The sequence below is a fragment of the Lobosporangium transversale genome (assembly GCF_002105155.1).
Source record: "Lobosporangium transversale strain NRRL 3116 chromosome Unknown BCR41scaffold_90, whole genome shotgun sequence".
Taxonomy (NCBI): domain Eukaryota; kingdom Fungi; phylum Mortierellomycota; class Mortierellomycetes; order Mortierellales; family Mortierellaceae; genus Lobosporangium; species Lobosporangium transversale.
Window position 1 is genome coordinate 44,528 of NW_019029068.1, and position 24,533 is coordinate 69,060.

The 24,533-nt window shown below is 41.5% G+C and overlaps 7 protein-coding genes across 7 annotated transcripts; 5 read left to right on the forward strand and 2 right to left on the reverse strand.

Moving 5' to 3' along the window:
• The first annotated feature begins 2,243 nt into the window (after positions 1-2,243).
• Positions 2,244-4,247, forward strand: BCR41DRAFT_249587 (hypothetical protein). The gene is made up of 2 exons (XM_022020173.1): positions 2,244-3,225; positions 3,395-4,247. The coding sequence occupies exons 1-2, from the start codon at positions 2,354-2,356 to the stop codon at positions 4,068-4,070; spliced, it is 1,548 nt and encodes a 515-aa protein (XP_021875231.1). The 5' UTR covers positions 2,244-2,353; the 3' UTR covers positions 4,071-4,247.
• Positions 4,008-6,941, forward strand: BCR41DRAFT_379427 (chloride channel; the record flags this gene model as incomplete). The annotated part of the gene is made up of 8 exons (XM_022027217.1): positions 4,008-4,041; positions 4,163-4,414; positions 4,568-5,193; positions 5,313-5,458; positions 5,602-5,676; positions 5,781-6,142; positions 6,243-6,712; positions 6,822-6,941. The coding sequence occupies 8 exons, from the start codon at positions 4,008-4,010 to the stop codon at positions 6,939-6,941; spliced, it is 2,085 nt and encodes a 694-aa protein (XP_021875232.1).
• A 164-nt stretch (positions 6,942-7,105) lies between these two features.
• BCR41DRAFT_315324 (Seabream Antiquitin and elucidation of Its substrate specificity) lies at positions 7,106-8,931 on the reverse strand (the record flags this gene model as incomplete). The annotated part of the gene is made up of 3 exons (XM_022021209.1): positions 7,106-8,121; positions 8,280-8,637; positions 8,752-8,931. The coding sequence occupies 3 exons, from the start codon at positions 8,929-8,931 to the stop codon at positions 7,106-7,108; spliced, it is 1,554 nt and encodes a 517-aa protein (XP_021875233.1).
• A 2,053-nt stretch (positions 8,932-10,984) lies between these two features.
• BCR41DRAFT_402463 (hypothetical protein) lies at positions 10,985-11,776 on the reverse strand (the record flags this gene model as incomplete). Its single annotated transcript, XM_022029314.1, has 3 exons — positions 10,985-11,439; positions 11,522-11,587; positions 11,734-11,776. The coding sequence occupies 3 exons, from the start codon at positions 11,774-11,776 to the stop codon at positions 10,985-10,987; spliced, it is 564 nt and encodes a 187-aa protein (XP_021875234.1).
• Positions 11,777-12,492: 716 nt separating this feature from the next.
• Positions 12,493-13,712, forward strand: BCR41DRAFT_390905 (hypothetical protein). Its single transcript, XM_022028299.1, has 2 exons — positions 12,493-12,755; positions 12,841-13,712. Exons 1-2 carry the CDS (start codon positions 12,746-12,748, stop codon positions 13,587-13,589), a joined length of 759 nt encoding a protein of 252 aa, XP_021875235.1. The 5' UTR covers positions 12,493-12,745; the 3' UTR covers positions 13,590-13,712.
• Positions 13,713-17,918: 4,206 nt separating this feature from the next.
• BCR41DRAFT_365418 (hypothetical protein) lies at positions 17,919-22,127 on the forward strand. Its single transcript, XM_022026159.1, has 4 exons — positions 17,919-19,206; positions 19,697-19,848; positions 20,124-21,666; positions 21,785-22,127. Exons 1-4 carry the CDS (start codon positions 18,045-18,047, stop codon positions 22,072-22,074), a joined length of 3,147 nt encoding a protein of 1,048 aa, XP_021875236.1. The 5' UTR covers positions 17,919-18,044; the 3' UTR covers positions 22,075-22,127.
• Positions 22,128-22,209: 82 nt separating this feature from the next.
• On the forward strand, positions 22,210-23,922 carry BCR41DRAFT_390907 (hypothetical protein). Its single transcript, XM_022028300.1, has 2 exons — positions 22,210-23,020; positions 23,133-23,922. Exons 1-2 carry the CDS (start codon positions 22,243-22,245, stop codon positions 23,714-23,716), a joined length of 1,362 nt encoding a protein of 453 aa, XP_021875237.1. The 5' UTR covers positions 22,210-22,242; the 3' UTR covers positions 23,717-23,922.
• Positions 23,923-24,533: the final 611 nt, after the last annotated feature.

Below are 24,533 nucleotides of genomic sequence, written 5' to 3' on the forward strand. Positions count from 1 at the left end.
AGAAACAAAGAAACAAAAAAAGAAAACAAAGAAACAAAAGAAGAAACAAAAGAAGAAACAAAGAAACAAAAAAAGAAAACAAACAAAAAACAAGAAAAATCAACGATGAAAAATAAATAAAGATAATTCAAAGAAAAAAAACCAAAAAAAAAAAAAAAAAAAAAAAAAAAAAAACACCAAATAAATTAATCTTAATCCAAGAAAAGAAAAATAAAAAAAGTCAAGAAAAGAAAAGCCAAAAAAAAAAAAAAAAAAAAAAAAAAAAAAACATAAATCAGAAAAACATAAAAAAAACAAAAAAAAACCTCAAGCCAGAAAAACATAAAAAAAAACTCTTACTAACACAAAGCACTCTTAACATAGCAACAATGCACATCCAAGATGCAACAATCGATGCATATCTAAGGTGGGTCCGAACGGGCATGAGCCTACGCTGGTTCTTGAATGAGCCATGCGGTGGCGGAGCCTCTTCGACTGGGAAAGGGAATGGGAATGGGAATGGGTAAATATATGTGTGTGTGTGTGTGCGGGCGTTTGCAAGGCCATGGGGCCTGACCAACGGAGCACGATATGCCAGACCACCTCCACGTGGTGTGCTCCGGACAACATCTTGGAGAGACTTTTCGATGGTGACAAAGGAAAGCACTTTCCAAGGTGGCTAAGAGTCTGGCTTCTTGTAGCTTAGAATAGTAGCCAGGTAAGTTAGATAGCTAGATAGCAAGCAATCCATTAATAAAACAGTGTAAAAAAAAAAAAAAAAAAAGCGTTAAAATGCACTCTGAAAATTGAAAATTTAGTATAGATGATAGCAAGGTGAACTTGTTACCATACTGTCTAGAAAAGTGTTTGTGAAATCTGATCCTAGTCTGTCGAGCCGAGCTGCGGACTTTCATCTAACAAGTGATGGCTGAACTACTTTTCTAGGCGCGTCTGTCACTTCATATCCTAAGTACGAGCGCCAGACCCCATTCAAAGGGATTCAGAAATGTATAATTCTTTGGTGTGGCATCTGGGTCCACACCATGTTCTCATCTTTGTTGCCTCGTTTAAAAGCTTGCAAGACTGACCATGGATATGCTTGATGAGAAGAAACATCATTGCCCGTGCAGAATTGAGCCTGGCCCAGATGCTTCTCTCCGTGAAAATCCTTTGCGGGGAGCCTCGGTCCCTCTTGGGGCTTCATAGTATAATGCAGCACCGCAAAGTTACCAGAAAGCAAGCAGAAGGAATATACTATGTTGTGGTGCGCACGACACGTAATAAAAGATCTGTGGATGTTCATAAAAAGATCGTCTATATCAACTTGCTACATCCCGAGGCGAACTGGCCTGAGAAAAGCGTGTAGTCAAAGCTTCAGTATTTTAAAAACGATATCAGAAGGCAAAGTGTCTTTTTGCCAAAACTAGCGAAGACAATGACCCTGCCCTCAAAGCCAGTACCCTTACAATCTACCCAGCACTATGAAAACTTGTTCGTGAGTATTTAATAGTGATGACGATGATGATAAAATAAGGATGTACGTTATGGAAATTAATATCGAGGATGATGCGAACGTGCGGACGGGCAAATGATACTATCACACTTGCTGTTGTACTTCTTGGGTATGCTTTGGTCAATATATTATTAAACATTACATTATCAACAGTCGGTGCCATGAGGCCGTTGCTAGAAAGATGATAAAGAGGTGTAAAAAAGCTTCTGTATCCACAACTCCTGCAAATATCGCAGAAAATGTATGCAGAGAACAAATCCTTTGTGAACCACCTATAAATTTGGCATTTAGCATTGGCATGTGGCTTTTTTTAGCTTTTGATTTTTTTTGTGGGCTGGGGCGATTGAGAGTGAGGCAATGATGTGCATTAATAAATGCACGTTTCACTTATTTGGTCTCGTTTCATTTCGCATTAAACACTTTTCTTCATCCTTTGATCACTCGCAAGCAGGGTTTCGAGGATCAGGAACTAAAAAAGGATAGGAAGATTAGGCGAACGAAAACGTTTTAAAGCAAAGGAGCAATTGAGTAGAAGAGCCACTAGACTGGACTTGGACTTGACTGATTTTGATTGATTTACTTCGAGTTGGCTGGCTGGCTGGCACCAAGCCGTCAATTTATTCATTTCATTCCACTTCATTCATTTTGTTACAATTGTTTGTTCATTAATTCATCCCTGAGAGAGAAAGGAACAAATTCAAATAAGAGGAACAAGTTTAACACGTTGCATTCCTCGGAAGGAACCTCCTTTGCCTTACAGCCCCTTCATATCTTTTTTTCCCACCCTCCGCCTCCTTACGCTTCTCATCTCCTTTGTCTCATCATATACTTGGTACTGTCACTCAAAGCCCATACACGCGTATGCACATATATACAAACACGACAGAAAGATCAGAAACCATGAGTAACCAACGCCAGGACGAAGTCGACGCATTCTTTAACGCCATTGATTCACCTATAGCCAACACTGGCTCAAGAACAGGAACAGAATTAGGAGTAGGGACAAGAGTAGAGGCAGAGGCTGGCACAGAGGCAGGAATTGGAATAACGTCCTCTAGTACGCCAGAAGCCCCTCGTCCCAGATCAGGATCAGAGTCAAGGTCACGATCAGCGTCAGCGTCAGCGTCAGGACCAGGGTCATGGTCACAACATTCTTCGGGAAACGATGACAGCAATAGACCAATGGAAACAATCCAACGCAAGGAATCTCCTTCTATATTCAATGCCAATTCAGCAATCTTACCTCTATCATCCTCTCCTTCCCTATCCCTATCCTCCTCCGGTCGAACACAGCCACCTGGAACGAGTCCTGCAATCCAGAAAGGATCTATGCCCTTAGGACTAGCATTGGGAGGGTCAAGATTTAGAAGGAAACCATTATTTGATCCAGATGATGATAATGATGATAACGATGATGAGAGAGGAGAAGGAGAAAGAAAAGAGGAGGGAGTAGGAAATGGAAGAAGAGGAGCAGGAAGAGTATCATCGAATGTACAGAAGAAAAGGTTTCAGGAGCTGATACAATCGGAATACAATGGAGGTACGGGCTCGAATGATCATAATAAGCAGCATAGGCATCTTAGAAAGAAAAGAGGTGACGAGGAACAAGTTGGAATTGAAGAGATACATGATATTGAAACTCATCAAGACCGGGAAGAAGAAGACCGAGATGATGATGAAGATACCAACTCGGAAACACCGCTGCATCCTCAAGAAACTATCCGGGGATTGAAGTAAGTGCCTTGATATTATATTACATTGTATTCTTTTTTTTTTTTTTTTTTTTTTTTTTTTTTAACTTGTAATATTGCAATAAAATACATTTGTGTCATTAACTGGAAAGCTTCGTTTTTTTTTTTTTTTTTTTTTTTTTTTTTTTTTGTTGCTGTTGTTATTGTTTAGGAGTCACCATGATTTCAATTTCTTCAAAAACAAAAATCTACCAGACCATCAAGGGGGAAGGCGTAGTCGAAGTAACTCATTTCTGAGCCGGTTAGGAGCTAGTGCTGCAGCAGTCCTTGGTACTGGAGACAATAGCGGTGGTATTGGTATTAGTAGTAGCGGTGGTGGTAGCAGCAACAACTACGGCAATAATAGTAGTATCAAAAGCAGCAGTCATATGAAATCACCACGCTTAGGTATCGGACCATTTGCATCTGCCTCTAGACTCAATCCACGTCACTCAAGTAAAATGTTCTTCCCTAGAACTACTGTGTTAGGAACAGGAGGAGGAGTATCAGCAACATCACCAGCAGCGTCAGCAGCACCAACCGCAGCAAGGACCTCAGATCCATTGAATGCTGACGGAACTAATCCAGGAGTATCGGAATTGGAAAGTGAAGGAAATGGAAGGGTAGGAGCAGCAGGTTGGAATGGATCGATAGGGAGTATGGATCATGGATCAGGATCAGGATCAGGCTCGGGATCGTATTCAAATGGGCCGAGTCCGATTTATCCTGGAGGCATAAATCCATATCATGATGATGCTGTGGATTGGGTTGTTGAAGGCACAGGCATGCGTGTTGCATATGATGACTTTACAACCATTGGTAAGGTTTTTATTTCTATTTTATTTTAGCCGTTCGTTGCCTGTACATACTCGTAACGTTATAAACATAAAATAATTTGATCGATCTATTTCTCTTATTAAACATATATATATATTCATAGATTGGATCCATGATTACGCAGACGAGAGACAACGGATTCGGAGAATTCAACGAATGCCGGGAGTGGCGGGCCAGATTGCCATCATTTTTGATTGGGCTCAAAGTTGGGCGGTCGTATTGGCGGTTGGAATCGCAGCGGGCATTGTAGCAGGAGGATCAGACATTGCCTCACAATGGTTGGGCGACATCAAAGAAGGATACTGTAGTACCGCATTTTATCTCAGTCGTAACTTTTGTTGTTGGGGTCTAGACGGTAATTTAGTCGATGGAGAAAAAAAAAAAAAAAAAAAAAAAAAAAATGAAAATGAGTGCAAATGAAAGTGAAAGCGGATTCTTTTTTTTTTTTTACATGCTAACATGGATGCCTTTTTTTTTTTTTTTTTTTTTTTTTTGTTTCGATATGTAGACATGGAGGAATGTACAGACTGGATTCCTTGGAACAGAGCATCATTTATTGTCGGCTACTTCTTTTACATTCTATTCGCTTTGATGTTTGCTACCACCGCTGCCTATCTAGTCAAGACATTTGCACCCTATGCAGAAGGCTCGGGCATTCCAGAAGTGAAGACTATCTTGGGAGGATTTGTCATTCGACATTATTTAGGATTGGAGACCTTGGTGATCAAGACTGTGACCTTGGTCCTTTCCACCTCTGCAGGACTTTCATTAGGGAAGGAGGGCCCCTTAGTCCATATTTCATGTTGTATTGGGAATATTATACCACGAGTGTTTCAAAAGTTCAAGAGGAATGAGGCCAAGATGAGAGAAATTTTGAGTGCAGCGTCTTCAGCAGGGATATCTGTAGCATTTGGAGCACCGATCGGAGGTGTTGTGTTTGCAATGGAAGAGATGTCTTATTATTTCTCGTCGGATACGATGTGGCATTCTTTCTTTTGTGCAATGGCTGCAGCCGTGGCGTTGAAGTTGATGGATCCATTCAGAACAGAGAAGTTGGTGGTCTTTCAAGTTTCGTATGATCGAGGTTGGCATGGGTTTGAGATGTTTTTTTATATGCTCTTGGGGATCCTTGGGGTAAGAAGAGGAAAAAAAAAAAAAAGAAAAAAAAATCTTTTATGGCCTTGTTACTGACAAGAATACTACAAAAACCAAATGGACTAAAAAAGATTTTGTTGGCCTTCAATGGATGTTAGGGTCTTTGGGGTGCATTCTTCATCAAGATGAACTTGAGGCTCGCAGCATTCCGTAAAACATCATGGCTAAGGGTTTACCCTGTTTATGAGGTTATTGTGGTGTGCTTACTAACAGCGATCGTTGGGTATCTGAACATCTTTACCAGGTAATGAGAACCAAACCAACGAAAAGAAGAAAAGAAGAAAAGAAGCAAAGCCATAACTCATTAACATTCATCCTTCTTTTTTTTTTTATCTTCCTCACTGCCCCCCCGTTTAAAAAAAAAAAAAAAAAAAAAAAAAAAAAAAGAGTGCAATCTCCAGAGTTACTAGCGAATTTATTCCGCGAATGTGATAGTGGAGCGAATTATCATGGACTTTGCGAGTAAGTATTGGTATTTGAAAGTAGGCGGATAAAATATCCTTAAATTTAAATACTAAAATGATTTGAAAAAAACAATCCTTTCTTCCCTTTTTTTTAAAAAAAAGTAATGGAGGTGTTGGCCTTCGAGTTTTTGCGCTCTTATCTGCTAGTGGTGTCAAGGGTCTGCTCACGATTTTAACGTTCGGTCTGGCGATTCCTGCGGGGATCTTCATGCCTTCGATGGTAATTGGGGCACTTTTTGGGCGAGCCTTGGGGATGATGGTTCAAGCCTGGCAGGTCAACCATCCAGGATTTTGGTTGTTTTCGTCTTGTCTTCCAGATGTGCCCTGTGTGACTCCAGGGTCGTATGCGATGGTGGGTGCGGCCGCCTTTATGGGAGGTGTCACTCGTATGACGGTATCCCTGGTGATCATCATGTTTGAATTGACAGGCGCACTCACCTATGTCCTTCCTATCATGATTGTTGGTAAGGAAGATGAAAGTTTATTCTTGGGTTGTTCAAGGAAAAGAAAAGGAAAACATGCAAATAGATAGTTTTTTTCTTTTTTTCTTTTTTTTTCCTCTAGTCATGACGAGTAAATGGGTGGGCGATGCATTTGGCAAAGAAGGAATCTTTGATGGCATCATTCTGCTCTGTGGATATCCATTCTTGGATGACAAGGAGGAATACAGACTGAATACGACAGCTTCTCAGGTGATGACACCGGTAGAAGATTTGGTGGTAGTGACAGCGACAGGCAATACATTGGATTCCTTGGATAGTTTGCTACGTGAAACTCACTATAAGGGTTATCCTGTAGTGAATTCACTCCGAGATATGATGTTGGTTGGATATATCTCCAGAACTGAGCTTCGGTATGCAATCGATGAAGCCAGGAAAAGGAATTTGCCTGGAAATACCCCTGCGGGAAACGTGGTCCCAATTCTGGAAAACACCCCAGCGTTCATAGAGTTCCGATTATGGATGGATCAGACCCCCATCACGGTCTCACACCGGTTCCCGATGGATCAGGTTATTGTTATTTTCAGGCGACTGGTAAGAAAAAGTGAAAAAAAAAAAAAAAAAAAAAAAAAAAAAAAGGATACTGGAAAGGTGGACATCTGCTTAAGTTTTGTTTGTTAATGAATGATTCCATGGTCATTAGGGAGTACGGTATGTATTATGCACACAGCATGGGCAACTGCTCGGCCTGATCACAAAAAAGGATGTCTTGAAACATTTGGCATCGATCGAGCATCCAGACGAACAAGAGGCCACATCATAAAAAAAAGTAGCTTTCTCAACAGGTTTTATAAAGCAAATTAAATTAATAAATAAAAAATAAAACCATTTTTTAAAAGAGTATTATTTACAGAAGGATAAGTTTGGATTGGCTTAAAAATAATCAAAAAAGAATCTGTCTATCATTTTTTTTTTAAAAAAAACTGTCTACTCAAACTTGATGCCTTGAGCAAGAGGGAGCTCACCCGTGTAGTTAATGACACAAGTGCTGCGGCGCATATATTGCTTCCAGGCATCCGAGCCAGACTCGCGTCCACCACCGGTCTCCTTCTCTCCTCCAAATGCACAGCCAATCTCTGCACCGCTCGATGGCAAGTTGACGTTGGCAATACCGCAGTCCGATCCTGAGGGTCCAACCCACTTGAAGAGATGTGCAGGGTTGCGGGTGAACAAGGATGAAGATAGACCCTGCTTGACCGAGTTGTTGATCTCAATGGCATGGTCCAGATCCTTGACCTTCATGGTGTGAAGGATGGGAACAAAGATTTCGTTCTGAACAACTTCAGCATCTGGGGAAATGGAGGTGATCGTAGGCATCACAAAGTTTCCAGGGCGGTCATCCAAGACTTTGCCTCCTGTCAGGATCTTTCCACCCTGAGCCTTGACGGCCTCAATACCCTTCTTATATTGCTCGACTGCAGCCTTAGTGTGGAGAGGTCCACAGAGAGTACCAGCCTCGAGAGGATCACCGATACGGACTGATTGATAAGCCTTGACAAGCTTCTCGAGGAACTCATCATGAATCTTCTCGTGCAAGAGTAAGCGGCGAGTCGTAGTACAGCGCTGACCAGCAGTACCGACAGCAGCAAAGAGAACAGACCTCAGTGCGAGATCCAAATCTGCGTCATCCATGACGACAATCGCATTATTTCCACCCAACTCCAAAAGGGATTTGCCAAAGCGCTTGGAGACGGTCTCGCCAACCTTACGACCTACAGCAGTTGAGCCAGTGAAGGACAGAAGCTTCACACGCTCGTCATCGACCATGGCCTGACCCACATCAGCACCACCTGCGACCAAGGAGCAAAGAGCGCCAGGAAGGCCGTTTTTGACAAGGACCTTCTCCAAGATCTTTGTGACTGCGATCGAGGAGAGATTGGTAGAAGGAGCGCCTTTCCACAAGACGGGATTACCACAGACAAGGGCAATAGCCGAGTTCCAGCCTAATGAGAAAAAAAGAAAAAAGTAACAATTGTAAGTTTTTTTTTTTTTTTTTTTTTTTGAAAACAAAAGCTATATCATGATCCCTATTACTTCCATTACATTTATATGTCAACAGCATAAAATAAAAGAAAATATATACTAAAATAAGTTCACTTACCATAGACAGCTACAGGAAAGTTGAAGGCAGAGATGACACCAACAGTTCCGATAGGATTCCACTGCTCAATCATGAAATGTCCAGGTCTCTCTGAGGGAACGACCTGTCCATTCAAGGATCGGCTCAGGCCCAGGGCGTAATCACAAATGTCGATGTATTCCTGAACTTCACCTTTGCCCTCCGGCAAGATCTTACCCATCTCAAGCGAGACTAAAGCACCCAGGGGGTCGAGCTTCTCATTCAAGGCGTCACGCATCTGACGAACAATCTCACCACGCTTAGGAGCGGGGGTCTCGCGCCAGGCAACCTTGACCTGCTCCATCTTTTTGAGTGTCTCATCCAGTTCTTGGACAGTACCCTTTTACAATAAATATATGATAATATTACAGACGCAAAGAAAAGCGTTATTAAACAAGTTTGACCGTGTGAAAAAAAAAAAAAAAAAAAAAAGTAAATTATACAAGACACTTACAGTTTGAATGCGTCCAATGACAGATCCGTCAGCAGGGTTGAGAGACTCAACAACGGGACCAGAGCCACCCCAGGTGCCGTTGAAGACACCTTTATTCTCAAACTGGAGGTCGAGCTGATCAAAGATGGCCTTATGCTTGGGGTTGATCTTGGCGGCAGAAGAGTAATTGAGGACGGTCATGGAGCGGATCGCAGTACTGGAAGCAGCAGTACGCAGGAGTACGGCCCTGTTTAGAGAGAAACGACTCAGCAGCATTGAAGACATTATGAGATGAAGTTAATGAAGTTCAAGGGAATGAAAATTAAAATGAATGAAAGATGAATTGAATGAAAGTAATCAACGAATCAATTTTTAAATTAATTAAAAGAAAAGAAAAAAAGAAAAGCAATGACAGCTGCTGAGACGTTAAAGAATAAGAAAGGGGATATGAGGGTGAATGGAGAGAGAGGAGTTGAGAGGATAAAGAAAAAGAAAAAAGAAGACGAATATCAATCAACAATGTTCTTTTTTTATAGCTGTCACCCATCCCACACAAACCCAGGCTCCCCCCTTTTTTCTAAGACTTTGTTACTTTCAAGTATTCTCATCCAACCTTGACAAGTCATCTTTTCTACTCTAGTCCTTCATTATGTATATAGCCTAGACCAAATACCTGGCCACTTTAGTTTTTAATTTTTAGTTTTAGAGAAAGAGATGGATGTGTGTCATCGCCAAAGGTTCAGGTCAGGTACCCTCTCTCCTCTCCCTCCCTTTACCTTTACGCTCAAAAAACTTTATTTCTCTTGTATTGCTTACATTGCTCTGCTACGTTCTCTTACCCGTGTGAAAAATCATTGCCACCTTCCTTTTATGGCCTAGTCTATGTACAGTTGCACTTGTATCACGCAGCTCACGTACACACAGATCATGTTCACTGTTCCCTTTCAGCCTTTATCCACTCCAATTTAATAAATACGAGCCGGGGACCGTGGCGAAGCCACAGCTGGCTCTTGCCTCGTAAGGCAACAAAAAGAAACATAACTTGCAGCAGCAGAAGGTTTATATTTTGACATAGGGGCGAAGACAATAAACCCATGTAGGCCTTTGGTCTTTTACCACTGCATGTTTTTTTTTTTTTTTTAAAAAAAAAAGAAAAGCGCAAGTACAGTAGTACAATATCCAAAAGGAGAATAGCTGGTAACACAGCATTTGATGAGTTAACAACAGCGAGGAGGCAGCATTGTAAATGACGATCAAAAGGTAATGTGTCTATAAAGCACCTTTGAAGACAATGTTCCGTGTATATGTCTCAGACTTGTCTATTACCTTGCCGTTCGCGATAAGCACTTTAGGATTATTTGGGTCTGTACATCGTGACAAAGCAACGTAGAGACGATCTACAAGTATACTAAACTACACAAGCAGTCAGAGAAGTATAAGAACATGCGCATGCAGGTAGAGAGAGTTGTAGACTCTCTTGACTCTCAATTGCCATCATACTCAGTCGCTAGTTGCAAATGCTGCAAGAGAAAGAATAAAGTTAATGGTTGCTGAGCTGTTATTTATTGATGTACAAAAAAAAAAAAAATTGAAATGAGGACATGTATGTATTCTCATTTCTTCATACTAGAGGAAACTTATCCGTACAAAAGCTCAACCCTGCTGATTTAACAGATTTCGGCATTCTACAGCCTTGCCGCGACATAACGCTTATTGAGACGTTTGGTCTGATTATGGGTGAGTTGTCTCCGCTTCCTATTAAGTGGTCTTGTTGGCCCTGACGCATTATTCTTTTGCTGATTCTTCCTCTTTCTGTCTCTAATATGAGGGTTTTGCTGTTTAGGCTCTTCCAGTACTGACGGATGATGATATCTGATCAAAGTACTCATAGATACGGCTCCAACGCTAACGTGAATTTTTCTTTCAAAACTTTGAATTCAGCAGCGTTTTCTCGTTCTTAAGCTTGGAATAGAATGGCCTGAGGTTTTTCATCATAAGGATTCATAGAAATTCCTCTTCTTTTGTCTCTGGCATGGCTATTCCCGTGATGGAAAAGCCAAGTCTAGCGAAGAGATCCATACCCAGGACAAAGTCATAATACTTAATATGTATGTGCGGGGTTTGGTAGATTGCTTTCCCCATTCCGTAGCAATGTTTCTAAGTCTGACGGAGACAGAAGGTACTGTGATAACTCGTTTTGCATCCAATCCTCGAGGAGGGCAGTTTCGATATGATTATTGTCTGATGTCTGAATCTATTCTCGAATGTAAGTCTGATCTTCAACAGAAAGAGATGGTGGTAGATCGATATCGCCTGCGATAATGAAGGAATGTAGCAAGGACTCTCTCGCCATACTCATAATATATGGAAACATAACCTCATCCACGTCTGTTCCAGAATCTGTGAGCCATCTTGGGCCAAGATATCGATAATAATTTTCTTTGAAGAAAGCTCGCAAATGTAATATCTCATTAGGCGAAAGACTGGAACTGCTCGAAGTCGAAGACTTTGATCCAGAAGATGAACTCGAAGTGGAAGATGCGGGCGGCGCCGAACTGGATGTCGAGATATCGTCAGGACTTGCTAATTCAAGAAATATTTCCTGTTCAAAGCGAGAATCGTTGGTTGGCGTATCCTTTTCAAGGCCCAGACCCTTGTTGGACGACCTGGTGGCCCGTCTATTCCCATTAAGCTCTTGTTTCTTTCGTTCTATTGACGAGCAAAGCGGTGTTAATAGGGTGATTCGATTAAAAATCCACGTTTAGAGACCACACTTGGACATCGCTCTTACGAAGCAGCGGCCTATATGCCGCTCCACGGCACACAGGGTAGACCCTCTGGGTCTCTACCGCTGCCTCTAAAATAATAGACCCAAAGGGTATCCAGTTGAGCCTCCCTCAAATCTGTTGTTTTTTTTTAAAAAAAAAAAAAAATCATATTTGAACTCCTAATACAAGTCATTGGTATCATTGGTAGTTAAAGATCGTTCCTCCAACGTCTAACGTCTTGGATCGATAATTGCTCCTTTGTGAATGCTAGAGTCCATTCCTGGTCATTGGAATAGAAAGTCTTCCAATAGTGCCAATCGTCAACGATGCATCTGTCCCTGGCATCGGGGAATAGGCTGTGATAATCGAGAACGAATCTTTTGCGCTGAGTTTCGTTGGGGTTGCCAAGCTCAAGAGGTAGCTAATCCCTGGTTCTTTGCTTTTAATTCGATTGATGCGTTGGTTCTTATCCTTCATTCTAACTATATGTCTAAAAAATATAATGGTTAACAACTATACAATAGCCGCATTCCAGGCAGGGAGAGGAAGAAGCTCAAACTGTAAGGAAGGTTTGAGTTTTCGGGCTGCGAATATATGTCAACGACTATATCTTTCCTCTCCGGCGTGTAACGCATTGAGCATTGCATCGAAGCAAATACAGTATGGATAGGAACTTGACGTTACTATTGATACTGGTCACCAATGCTTTCGTCCCAATTTTTGAAAAAAAGAGGAATGAAGCACTTCTCTCAACAAAGTTACAATAGATGCACCATTACCTTGATAGGAGATATTTAGGAGGCTGTGTTTTTATAAGTTATTGTTAAATAATCGAGGATTAAGAAGGTGTTGGACAACAAATTGTGTGAACAGAACGATGGAGGCGTGGGATTTTGAAATTATTTTCTGGGTTCTCGGAAGATAATGTGACGGGCTTTTTCCAGTGAAAATTCTTGGAGGTCTGCCAAATCACAACTTTCTTTACCAAAGCCAATTAAATTATGCCACTCTTTACTTTCCTTATCAAATCCCGAATACCTCAATTAATTAATGATTTTTCTCCCAATGAAATCATGCCATCTCTTTTTCTTTTTCCTTTTCCTTTCCTTTGACGTCTGAATTGATCTGAGCGACATTGCATCACTCCTCATCATGTGATTCTCTCCAATTATACCCTTAGCGTGGAAAATCTCCATTATGCCTCTTCATTCATTCATTCATTCGAAGAATTCTGGACATTCGCGACCATGACCGTTAGTAAGTCTTCACATCCTCTGCTCAACCTAACACACATTTTCTTTGGACATTAACACTTAATTTCCCTTCAATATATTCTTTCTAGTTAAATCTCAGGAAGAACTTGCCATTGAGCCCATTGAGTCTATTGAGTCTATTGACTCTATTGAGGAGCTGCGCCGGAAATTGGCTGCCGTCACACTCGAGCTAAGAAACACTCAACTGGATCTTATGGACACCAAGGATGACCTCGAGTCTTCTCAGGCAGACCTTGATGCGGCTCTATCTAATCTTGAGGAGAAAGAGCTAGAGTTGAAAAATACTAAGCTCGCTCCTGCCAACAGTGAGTATGCACGCCAGGTGGCCAAAGTCGAGCTTGATAAAGAATTGTCCAGCCACGCCGAGACCAAACTTGAGCTGAAGAACATTAAAGGCGCTCTCGTCAACAGTGAGCGTGCGCACCAGGAGGCCAACCGTGATCGAGTTATGCCGCGTACGCACAAAGAGCAGGAAGTCTTTATCGTTGTAAAGTTTCAAATCCCTCAACCACGATTCCGCATCTTTGCAATGAAACGACAGACGGTTGACCGTGTGTTGAAGCAGTTTTTTGCTGATCACGCTAATCTGGACCCCATTGAGATTAAGAAGTTGCGGTTTGATCCTTCGCCAAGAGGTGAAAATGTCATTCAGCATATGAGGCGTGACAAGGATGCTCCCATCAAACTTACCAATCGAAGCTTTGTTCTCCGGGACAACAATGACACGGAACCTGAGATGATTGAGTATATCACAAAGGTCTTCAACACCTACACTGATAACTGTTCAGAGGCAGCTGTTGTCTCAAAAAGCGAGTAGTCTGAAGGCCTAAACTGTTATCTCCTTGCGCAGATCTATGTTTTTCATCCGACTCGAGTAAAGACGTGGGTTTCTATCCCTTGCCTCTTTTTTTCAAAAAAATAAATAAATAAATAAATAACGAATAAAGACACAATAGTCTTTTTTTAAAAAAAAAAATATCGACTTGGTCAGCTGTCAGCTCAACGTTGTTCGTGAAGCGTTTCGACTTGTTTGATTTTTCTGCAAGCACTACGCTCGCACTGCTCGCCCCTGCGGGGCTCTCGAAGGCGAGCTTTCGTTTTTTTAATGTGCGGCCTCGACCTGGGCCTATAGTTTGCAACTTTTCATAATCAATTAAAGAGGGTTCAGGATGTGCAATTATAGGATTTAAAAATGTTAGGCAGTATATATTATAATAGTACCAGAAGTACGAGAGTCTGTACTCAGGCGCAGGTCTGTTTTTTTGTCCGTCTCGAATAAAGACGTCGGTTTCTATTGCTAGTTGCATTATATTTTATCCACCTTTTAATAATGAATAAAGACACAAAAGTCTTTTTTTAAAAATATCATGCTGCTGGTCATATTCTATTTGTATAATGTGTTCCTCTCCTATATCCATATTCTCCATATCTATGTCCGCCACATCAACCATATATACCCTTGAAGATATGATTGATATGATACTTACTTCATCTTCAGGGCTTGAAAGACTGTTTGTATCTCCATTGACGTTTGCAAGTGACATGCTACCGAGCGACCCCTGTTCAATAGGACTTGCATCCAAAATGCGATTTTCAACATCATCCCAATCCCAATCACCGTTGTTAATCTACTCAAGCGTCCACTCTGCCATAGCTGAATATGTCTTGCATTCAATAAATGTCAAACATCAGACCGACGCCGGCATATTGTTTAGCCGGTGGTATCACTGAGGAGTGTTTTTTTTTATTTTATTTTATATAATAACCACATCCCAGTGATACCACCGCCAAGCCTGGAATGGAAGACAGACTTCCGAGCCCGAAATTGTTTCAGTCACCCTGACGAATCACCTCGAAATTTAACCACACCTTTTGAAAAGAGGCAGCCAACTCGGAAGGCGTGTGGTATCGATCTGCCATGGACTGGGTAGTATGTTTTGATGGTGCAGTGTTTATGCCAAACGCGTGGTGTGTCTCGACCCAAAGGCAGGGACGATGTCCGTTGATCCATATCATGAGTTGACTTGCTGCATCAGTATCACACATGAAAGCTCATGCCCTACAGAATATGTAATGTATTTGTTTGCTGATATTCAAACCGATCATCAGAGCGCCTTGCGTCCTCAGTGGACCTCTATCCAATCATTCCTTAAACCCTCGGATCAAATCCAATTTGTCGGATACAGTTCGATTTATCGGATTTTGGGCCACTGCTCGGATTCGGAAGTCCGCCATGGTTCAAAGACCTTCTTGAAAGCATGCGGTGCTATAGATCATTAATCATGCTCAAAGGAAACAGAAGTGAAAAGTGTTGACATTACGATGATGCGGACGATAACGGATGCCCTTATGAATCAAACAGGTCCTCTCCCATGCAGTTGTTTAAATTTATTATTCTGAACCGGAAGGTTTGCCTGTATACTACTTCAATTTCAGGAGCAGATTCTGTATCAGCTGGCTGGAGTTTGCCACTCACAAAGCGGAAGGCCCGAAAGTCCAGCTATTGCATTTCGAGACTTCTCAAGGTTATCGAGATATTTTGATTTGTTATTTTTGGTTTCTTGCAACATTAGTACGTTAAATGGTATCTGTTGTGTTGGCGAGATTGCACTGTAGTGTTTCGAGCGCTCCAATCCACTGGATTGACCAAACGTGTTTATATCGAAGCTAACACGTCTTGCTACTCATTTGGTCTTTGGCTTGGCATTCATGAGTTATAAAGGCTCCAGTGACACAAATATGACTTACCATGTCTTGGGCTTTATAGAGAACCAAAGACTTCTCATCAACCATTGCAAACCATGATATAATCAAGCAAAAGCAAACATCAACCATGGGTCAATAAGCCCGCGACCTGTTGCCACGTAGCTGTCTATTGAAGTTGAGGAGCCGTTATGTGAAAGGATTCGCGAGGTTTTTGTGAAAGACACAACTCGTTCTCATATAGATAGGTGTTATAAGGACATACAAAAACGTAAATAAAAATGCATTTCGCTCTATAATACTCTATATCTAATTCTTAAAAGGACAAAAGGTGCTTTGTAGCGGTTATGAAAGGGACTCCTAAAAAGGCGCGTCTTTTTCAGATGCTCAGCATTCTTTATCAACCTATTTCTCTTCGACTACTTACAAGTAAAAAAAAAAATCTCTTCCACGTGAACTTTGTGTGCGCATTGACACTTTAGTTCCCGTCTATTTCAAGGAAACACACGTAAAGTTGCTATCATTTAATAACCCAATGGGGAGTCTCAGGAAGCAAGGCACTGATGGCTTCCAGATGCGCGCTTTTGTGCAAAAATGATGAGAGCATATCGGCCGCGTGATTCACGACAACTAGACTCTATATAATGCAGTGTCGCATCTGCAAGCTCCCTCCTAAATACACCAAATGTTAAATGACTGGGCTTCTTTTTTTAAGAATATGATGTCACGCGCTTCACCCACAATCTCGTCGATGTTTACATTGCTTTCCGCTTTATTCCTTTATTCGTCTCCACTCTTCATGTTCACTCTCCTTTTGACTTTCCCATCCTCTGCAACTTCTTTCCCCATAAGCAGCATATTATAAAATCTAACGTATGCTTGTGCTTTGCTCCTGTATCTTTTTTCGTCTACCCCTCTCGGCTCCTGGCTTTCATTGCCTGGGCCGGCGATCAGAATTTGATTCGAATGGAAAAAGTTGAGCATTTCTTTTCTCAAAACCGGCGTCTAGAATCTTGAATAAACCGGATACATTGCGATCTGTGCCTCGGGGGAAGATGGCACCCAGAGTTGTACAAGAGAATGGGATACAATGAGATCAAATGGGTTGTACAAACGCGCGATAAGAGCATTCCTGAGAAACTCCGAAACGGCTTGTGGGTAGAGATCAAAAAGACACTGCATTTACAAGGTTTCGAAGCACGTCGGAAAACAAAAGATTAGATTGGGATGCGCTTAGTTTTCATGTACATGTATTATACAAATATATATATATTTGCCAGACTGAGGACTGAGAATGAATTCCAATGAAGAATGGTGCCTGTGCGCACATGCCCAAATGCCAATTGTGTTTGACAGGACAGAGATTTGCACTGCAGCTGCAGATGAGGTTTACATGTCTAAAAAGAAGAAGATAATTTCATAAAGCGAATAGGATTCGTGCATTTGCAAACCATTCGATTGTTTATTTGATTATTTTGATTAATTCTCATTGGATATCCACCATGGGTTGTTTGTTGGTCAAATATATTGTCCTTGAGGACTTGAGAGCGACTTGAACTAGCGGTAATATTTTTTTCTCTCGCTTGCTCTCTCCTTCCCATTATCTTCATAACTTGTAGCACTTGATAGGGCTTGTTTATTATTCCCGTGCAGCCCATGTATGCTCTCAATGATGTATATATTGTCCTCGTCATTTGGTCATGCACATATTGTAAAAATATATTGATTGAATTGGCCCCAGAAAAAGCGCGTCACATTGAATGGGATTTGTGTATTGAATCGGTGGCTGATTTTGGCCACCAACTCATTTAAGATTATTCAAAATTCTGAGCCGACCAAATCAATTCAATAATTATATGTTTTTAGAATATGTGCATGACCAAATGACGAGGACACAGTCATGTATAGCTAATAGTCTTCATCTTCATTTTTTTTATATGATGAAAAGACATCTTCATTTTTTTTATACGATGAAAAGATATCTTCTTACGTTACGTCGAAGGGGAAATGTTTCCCGTTTCCTCCCTTCCCTGTCTAGAGGAAAAAAAGAAGAAGAGAGGAATAACATTACATCGATGTTCAGCGTTCAGTGTTCAGTGCTTAGTGAAGATGTTTTATGCGATTTCATTGCAATGCAAGGATGCAAGGGGGTAGATCACAATAGTCTGCATATTTTGTTTGCATTGCATTGGACATGTACAAACATGTATGCATCGTATGCATTTAACACGCGTGGTCTCCACTGGAGCGGTTGCTTTGTGACACCCAAAACCCCTTTGTCCGTTCTTTTCTTTTTCCTTTTCTTCCACAGGAAGGCTGGAAAAAGGGCTACTGAAAAAAACTCTAAACATCACATCGTTTGTGTATTTGTGTACCATTGCACCATGTGTCGACGCTCTACTTTTTTTTTTTTTCCTCCTCTTTTACTTTCTTCTTTCCTCATTCTTCATTCTTTTTTTTTTGTTCTCATCATCTCTTCATTTATCATTCTTCTTTATACCCTGCCTGACTTTGCTCTTTCCTTTTCCCCCACAAAAAATAAAATAAAGTAAAAAACTTTAACTTAGGCATGGTCGCGACTGCTCTTGCTTCCAGCTCTGTCCTGGAAGGCGATACGACCTTTCTTACCAGCAGCAGCATCAACAATACCTCTACCACTTCCACCATCACTGTCATTGCCACCTCCATTGCCAATGAGAATGAACCCGAAAATCCCTCGTCAGTCGAGTCGTCTGAGAACTCATTCTCAACATTCGTTTCGTCTTGTCCGCTCATTCATTCCCAACCCCCTGTGCATGCTATTGAAGCTGACCAGTTATTCTCCCTTCACCAGAAGTTTGTCTCTACCCCTTTGCCCTCCAAATCCATGTTTCCTTGGCTCCATGGAGTTGATGGGACAGACAGCACACAAAATTACTTTTTTGGCATCGAACAGAGCTATCATCACCATCTTTACTACACTGGTTCCCTCACCGGAACTGGTGCTGACGCGATGATGGTCGATGGAGAGACATTTGCCACAAACCATAAATTACCCATACCAGAACATCGCGGACTGATGTTTGTCCATACCTGTGAGCGAGACCTTGGTCGACTCGTAGGCTCCATTAGTCCATCCGAGATTCTTAAGCCTGCTCCACGAGTGTTGTCGGCAACAAGACCTTCTGACTTAGGCTCTCAAAACGCCTCTGCCAATAAAGCGCAACAGTCATCACCCCCCCAATTGGGAGATATTAACAACCATCCACAGATGCATCACCAATACACGGATAGCCCCTCAGTCCAACAGCAACTTCAACAACAACAACAACAGGATGCTAACCAAGGAGTGACTGGACATGAGTCTGATTGGGATGACTCTTCTCTTTCTTCCTCATCATTTTCCTCAACCACATCATCTTCTACCAATGCAGTGTATCCTCCATCTGCATCTACATCAAAATCCGCAAAGTCTTCTTCATTTTCGACAGTAGGGATGCATCCAATGTATTCGGGCTCGTTCTTACAATCTCAAAGTGAAGGGATCAATATCCGAAATTTTAAGATTCAGGTGCCACGTTATGCACTTCTATCAGACATTGTTGTGTATGCGAACGAAGGTGAGCAGGATCTGGGAATCTTGCAACTTGCTAAACAGATCTCTGCAGCTCAAGATGAAATCTGGCAGTTGATGAAAGAACAATATCCACAGATGACCTTTGAGTCAAGACGCCAGACATTTGTTCTGAAAGGTAACAATAACAAAAAAAACAACAAGAAACAACAATTAGTAATGACAACAACAACAAAAAAAAAAGAGGAAAAAAAAAGAGCCCAAAGAAAGATCGATAGCATGTGTTTCTGTTTCTGTCTCTTTGAATAATATGGCGTATCTTGCAGGAGACAGGGCAGGATAGGGCAGGTCGGGGATGGAAAAGAGTATGTGCATAAACATAATCAGCTCAGGTAAAGAAAAAGGGGGATGAGAAGACAAAGTGTCGGAGTACCTTTGAAGAGCACAGCACAACCAGTGACACTGAGTAGAGTTTGCTTTTATCTGAAAAAAGAGTTTTGGGTATGAATCTTTAAAAAGTAGCACAGAAAAAGTCTCCAACCGGATAAAAAAAAGAAAAAATTACAGAAGCATGGGAGAAACGCCATTGAAAGAGAAGAGCCCACAATATTGATTTTCCTGTATCTGTATTGAATGCATTTGTCCCACATGGACATGATACACAATAGATTCTTTCGCGATATTCGAGACAAAATACCCAGAGTTGATTGCCGTCGCAAGCAATGGCCAACCAAGCAGGAACAAGGTTGACTTTTGGGAACAAGAACGAGAGCAGATGGCCTTGTTGACCCGCGCCTCTGAAATCGCACCAGGTATCTGGGTACGTATCAATTTTAAGCCAGTTATTGTTTGATCTTATTGTGATAATGGCATTGCAATAGACAAATTTGTTTTAATGCATAATTGCTTGGTCATTGTCTCTTGTTGACATCATGCTTTGACCAATCAATCACCAGTGCATGACACGCGACTGAAATCGGTCACATAAGCACACAGCCCAGAGCACATGAAGATGCTTAGATGTCTCATTCTCACCCTTCTTTCTTTTGCCCTCTCATTTCCTTCATTTCCTTCACCTTGATCCGTAATAAACAGCTCGGAAACAACACCGATGTGCCTCTCACCAATACGGGTGCATCGTCGCTTGCAACACCTGTTTCTCCTGGTACATCGTTCTCCTCCTACTTTTTCCCTCCTTCCTCTATACCCCATGCACTTTCTCAAAGCTCTTCGGCCTCTTCCGCAACTGTAAAGCCCTCAACTCTACCCTCCACGCCTCCTCCAGAGGAGAATGAATATCCACCATTGACACCACCCTCGTTCAACAATTATTCCAACTTTCATCCTTCAATCTGTGTTGAATGTCGCTCAGGCGCCAATGCGCCCACGACCATGACTTTGGATCGTATCAGGAGCAATGTTGCATGCACGCCTGCGCCTTTGAGTACCAAAGAGATTTTCCATTTGGAGTGTCTAGGTGCTCTTACTGCAGGAGTGAATCCAGATGCATTCCCGCCTTCGACATCGTCTCTTTCTAGTTTTGCACGACCCGATCATATTGATATCAGCGCTACCCATGCTATGCGCAGAGCAACTGCTTCAGGTCTTTTAAAGAACCTGCCAATGATGGGTTCAATGCTTCAGACTCAAGTCAATCATTTGGTCAACATGGCTTTCTTCATTCATGCTGTTACGGCTCCAGACGCCAAAAAGCTGTCGAGCTTTAGTAATAACAATCAGGGCTTTGAACGTGTCACTCAACAGCAACCTTTACAGCCCATTGCTCATCAAGTTTTGATCCATTGCGTGGATGGATACACAGAGTCAGCACTGCTGGCTTTGGCAGTAGTCATGATTCACTACCAAATTTCTTTAGCTGAAGCCTATGTCAAGTTACAAACGGACTTGGGACGCAGTTTTTTCGTATACCCAAATGATGCAGTCATGATGCTTGAAGTCGAAAACCAAATTTGGCAGAGGATACTGATGGAGAAGGTAGATCGAGAGGCAAGTACGAGGTTATCATCAACAATAGGATCCAATCAACAACAAGAAGCGGCTTCTGGAGCATCGTCATTGTCTTCTTCTGCATCTTCATCCTCTTCATCTTCGTCATCTTTTTCGTCATCGCTTAACATGTCCAACACCACAGCTTCAGGAAATACACCATCATCGTCCTCGTCATTACCATCACCAATATCACCATCTGCATCCACACCTTCTTTGAATATGATGATGGAAGGAATCGAATCCGCACAAGGGAAAAAAGAAGAGCCGATTATTCAAAAACCATACTTGAGGCCAGGCCACGAGGAACGATTTCAATGGTTTTATCATCCTGAATTTGAAGGATCGTTCCCATCTAGGATTTTACCCTTTTTGTATCTAGGCAACTTGGCGCATGCTTCTAACCCAGGCTTGCTCAAGAGTTTGGGAATACGATATGTGTTGAGTGTAGGTGAAGAGGCCCATGGGCTAGATGAGGATGTGGATGTGGGTGTGGACGCGAACGGCAATAGCAACGGTGACAAACCGCCAGCATCATCGTCAAAGTTTATGGTCAAATTGGTGGACGATATGTTTGACAATGGTGTGGATTCGCTGTGGAGACATCTCGAAAATTGTGTCTCGTTCGTTGGTAAGCATTTTTTATTTTTTATTTTTTATTTTTATTTTATCCTTTCTCTACTCCTGACGCTTGTGTATAAATTTCTACTAATTTTTTTCTTTCCTTTCTTCACTTTTGTATCAAATAGATGAAGCAAGGAGAGCCAATGCCCGTATATTGATTCACTGTCGTGTAGGTGTATCACGCTCAGCAACTATTGTGATTGCCTACTTGATGGCTCATTATAATTTATCATTGGTGGATGCGTATTTAATGGTCCGAGCGCGTCGATTAAGTGTGATTATCCAACCCAATCTACTGTTTATGTATGAACTGCTGCAATGGGAGCAACGATTAAAAGGACGTTTTGATCCTATGGGTTGGCCTGGTATCGCACGAGAGGTCCATAATCTGAACATGTACTATATTGGAAATTAAATACACATTATATTTATACAGATGTTATTAAATAAAATAAGTTTTGTCCGAGCACAGAAAATACGGCTTTTAATTGGTTGAAAAGATGATATCCGAATTCATTCTGTTCTGTCCCTTCCAATCGAAACAAACCGTCTTTGCTTCTCTGTCACATTTTCCTTCCCAATTATGCAGCCACTTCAAGGACAGCCTCTTCAAGGCCAATCTTCACAATCTCAACAGCAATTAGCATCACCACAAACATCTGTTGATCATCGCCATGACCCATCGCCTCCAGCTCGATCACTTTTTCGAGCTATTCTCCCAAAACCACCACCGTCTGCGAACAGCCTTAATAAACGCAGACGCTTAGAGTCAAATGAGGAAGAAGAAGAGCTTGCGAACACTCTTTCTCCAAAGGACCTAAGAAAAACATTCTGGACGAACCCTGCATCGTTATCATTGGTGGATTGGGTTTCAGTCCATGACAATTACAAGAGTCTGAATGTAGTACGTCCGACACAGGGTCAGAGACGGATTGATGTTCGCACAAGGATCGCTGCCCATATCAACTCGCTCCACCCTGAAGCGAACTGGACTGAGGAAACTGTAAAGTCAAAGCTCCAGTATCTAAGGAAACAATATCAGAAAGCAAAGGCCCTTTTCATTAAAGCTGATAAAGGCAACAGCAACAGCAGCAGCAGTAACTTTTCTACCCTCAGAGATAGTGCCCTTAGTATCTGTCCAGCATTTGAAAAACTGGATCGTGTATATTCCGCTACCAGTCTTCCTGTAGAGCCTTCGCCCCTAAGCCAATCAACAGCTTTCGTCAACCTGGAAACTTCTGACAGCAATGATGATGATGGTGATGATAATGATAATGATGATGATGGCGCCGACGATGATTACGAAGTAGGGACAAGTATCTTAGAGGCTAATAACGAGGATGATGGGAGAGTGCAGACAGGTAAGAAAAAAAAAAAAAAAAAAAAAAAGACGACCAAATAGTTTACTTTGTATGTATATTTTATAGCAGTTGAGTTTAATAATTCAATGCTAACAATATCGTTATTTAACAGCTATCATCAAGGCATCCGTTGCTGGAAAGAAGGCAAAGGAGCGTAAAAAACCTAACGACGCTGAGCTTCTTAAAAAATTACTGGACATATTTCAGGAAGAGAGGAAACAATGGGAGGATAGAAAGATCGAGGAGAGACTCTGGGTAAATGAGCGTCGAGCGCTTATTGCGAACAGAGAGAATGCAGTCTGTCACCGGGAACATTTGTTGTTCAGTAGGGAGGTTGATCTTTACTCAAGACAGAAGGAGATGGAGACGCAAAAGAATATAGAGGAGGATCGATATAGACTCAAGTGGAGGCAGATGGAAGAGGAAAAAGACCAATATGTGGAAAGATGTTATAAAGAAAAGGAGGAATATGTGAAAAGATGCTATAAAGAAAAAGAGGATTATGTAAAAGAATACGAAAAAGAAAAAAAAGAGTATGTGGAGAGATATGAAAAAGAAAAAAAAGAGTATGTGGAAAGATATGAAAAAGAAAAAAAAGAATATATGGAAAGATACGAAAAAGAAAAAAAAGAATATATGGAAGAATGTTGTAAAGAAAAAGAAAGATATGTGGAGATGTGTCGTGAAGATGAATAAAGTCTTATGGAAAGATTCAAAAAGAAGATGCAGGAGTGTTTTAGAGAAAAATACAAGTACGAAGAAGAGTTTGAACGCGAAAAGAAGGAAAGAAAAGAGATGGAGAGTAAGCTCATCCCACTTCTATGTGAAAATGCTGCTTTAAAGAAGGAGCTCGACTTATTGAGGGCAAGAAAGTAAAAATAAACACATGCAAATAAATAAAGGGTTCTATCCTATCATATCCTACCGTTTATACCACGTCATCCCTACAGCTGCTCTACTATGCTTATGAAGGGACTTGCACAAATCCAAAGCCTTCTTCAAAGTAAATCATAGCCTGTATATGCTTCAAAGAATTCCACAGCTTGAGCTTTACCATACCGAATACAATGCTCACTAATAACACGAGTCTAGTAGTTATATGTGATTTAATCATCTTTGACATTTTTATTCATAAAGTCAGATTACTATTACCAAGCGCACATCCTCCACCTTGAGATAACGGGGGAAGATATCTGGAACAATCTTATTTCGAGCTTTCTTGGCATCATAGGCCATGGTCATTGGTCTGTAGCTCTTCCAGAGCTCTAGAAGCTGTCCACGGAGCTAGAAAACCAGGAGTCGCGACTTGGCTTGACAGCCAAAACTATGAGTGAGAGGCATGAGGGGGGTGGGAATCGCGGAACAAATTAATCAAGCACATATGGGCCTTTTCCGAATCTGAATCAGACAAAAAGTCATTCATCGATTCGTGAGCTCAACATTGCTTACTATTCGTGGCAGTTAAGGCACGTAGAGGTCGACAGGATGTCTGACGAAACTGGTCGAGGCAGTG